The sequence below is a fragment of the Egretta garzetta genome, unplaced genomic scaffold, assembly GCF_000687185.1.
Source record: "Egretta garzetta isolate BGI_Z169 unplaced genomic scaffold, ASM68718v1 scaffold581, whole genome shotgun sequence".
Classification (NCBI taxonomy): domain Eukaryota; kingdom Metazoa; phylum Chordata; class Aves; order Pelecaniformes; family Ardeidae; genus Egretta; species Egretta garzetta.
In genome coordinates, this window is record NW_009258623.1 from 17,964 (window position 1) to 19,802 (window position 1,839).

The window sequence follows — 1,839 nt, forward strand, 5'->3', positions numbered from 1 at the left end:
TCCTCCATCTGCGCTCGACCAGGGAAAAAGCACGGCCGCAGCCCCGCAGGGGTGACTGCAGAAACGGCCAGCTCGGAGTGACGATTGCACTGAAGGGACGGGCTGCTGAGCACAGGGAGGATGATATAGACTGGATCTAAGGAAGAAATTCTTTAGCGGGAGGGTGGTGAAACCCTGGCAGGGGTTGCCCAGAGAGGGGGTGGAGGCCCCATCCCTGGGAACATCCCAGGCCAGGTTGGACGGGGGCTGTGAGCACCTGGTCTGGTTGGGGACGTCCCTGCTCCTGCAGGGGGGTTGGGCTGGGTGACCTCTAGGGGTCCCTTCCCACCCAAACCATTCCATGATTCTATGAAAAATCCCCCCTCCCCAAGAGGGCTTACTTGATGGGGAAGGTCTCATCCTTCCTCCGCTGCTTCTCCCGGGGCGGGATGATCTCCCAGCCGAAAGTCAGGCTCCAGTCGAAGTTGCCCCGGCTGTGCTGTTTGCCGTTCTGGACAGGCTTGGAGAACTCAAAGGTGTTGAGATCGATGGTGGCGATGTCAGGGCTTACGACAGCCGTGGGCTCTTGGGCGATGCGGGATAAGAGGGGCTCCAGCCAGCCGTGAAAACACTCACCTGGCACGCGGGGAAGGTTTGGCCATTGAGTGGAGACAACTTCACCCCACCTAGCTCCCCGGAGCCCCCCGGGAGGTGGTGGGTACTCACAGTGGGCATCCAGGAAGGTCAGGACCTCCCCGCTGGCCACGCTGGCCCCCAGCAGCCGCGCTGTTATCAGCCCTTTCCTCTCCTCCTGCCGCACGACTCGCACGATCTGGAGCTGCTCCACGTAGCGATCCAGCTCATCCTTCAGGTAGTCTGGGGTGGGAAAGAGAGCAACTGGCTCCGTCGGAGAGGGGAGATGCCGGTCCTTGCGTGCCCACCCCGCTGCCCCCATCCCACCCCTGCCCCTCTCAGGAGCTGGTGCTCAGACCCTGCACCCTGGTTTGGATCTGGGGACACATGGAGCCTCCTTTCCCCAAAATCCCGAAGTTTTTTTGGCTGAAGAAAGTGGGGTTTTGCAGAGAAGCCGGCCAGCTGCCCCGTCTCATCGCCCACCAGAGGGATTAGAGGAACGATGGGGTGAGAAAGTGTCACCAGGACGGAGCGGATGAGCCGTCACCGAGGGAAGGGTTGCTCAGGGAAATTGGGATTTCTCTCCTTCTTTAGCAGACGCAGCCAAGCCAAAAGCTGGGAACAGCCAAACGAGAGCTGGGATGTCCCCAGACCCATCCTGGGAAGGGACCCTAAGTCTCACGAGCATCCGACCCGCGTTCCCGCCGCAGCGGAAGCCAAGCTGATGGGCAATAAATCTCTGCACCGCCCCGAGGCTTCTGCTCCGTGGGAGCCCGTGCAGGCGCGTGGGCAGAAAGGGAGCGTTTATCTCCAGGGCGAGGGCAAAGTCTGCTCCTCTCCAGCGCCCTGATGCCGAACCACATCGTTAATTTGCTCTGGGTGTAGCTAACGAGGATTGCGGCCTGGCGGGCGTGCCAGGCAGTGGATAAGGGGTTTGCAGGATGCGGGAGGAGCGCCTGGTTTTTCCTCCAGGGCTGGGTTAGGAGAAGGGAAAAACCCCAAGGGCACGCCCGGGCGGATGCAAAAAAAACGTGGAAGAACTTGCTGGATAAAACCTGGGCTGCTCGGGGACTTGGCATGAGCCGCTTCTCCGAGTGGCTCAGAACTGCTGCCCCCCCTGGGATGGGAAGACGCTCGGCATCCCACCTGCATCCCGCCATGGTTCCCCTGCATCCCGCCACGGCTCCCACCCACCATCCGTGCTGGCATCGTCCACCAAGATGATCT

The 1,839-nt window shown here is 61.3% G+C and overlaps 1 protein-coding gene across 1 annotated transcript in view; it reads right to left on the reverse strand.

Annotated features, from left to right (window-relative positions):
• Positions 1 to 1,839, reverse strand: part of GALNT6 (polypeptide N-acetylgalactosaminyltransferase 6) — a 9,071-nt gene that overhangs the window by 5,813 nt on the left and 1,419 nt on the right. The window contains exons 3-5 of the mRNA XM_035903700.1: positions 1,807 to 1,837; positions 706 to 855; positions 381 to 615 (exon numbers count right to left, since the gene is read on the reverse strand). Coding sequence (XP_035759593.1) covers positions 381 to 615; positions 706 to 855; positions 1,807 to 1,837 — 416 coding nt within the window. The remainder of the gene's footprint in view (positions 1 to 380; positions 616 to 705; positions 856 to 1,806; positions 1,838 to 1,839) is intronic.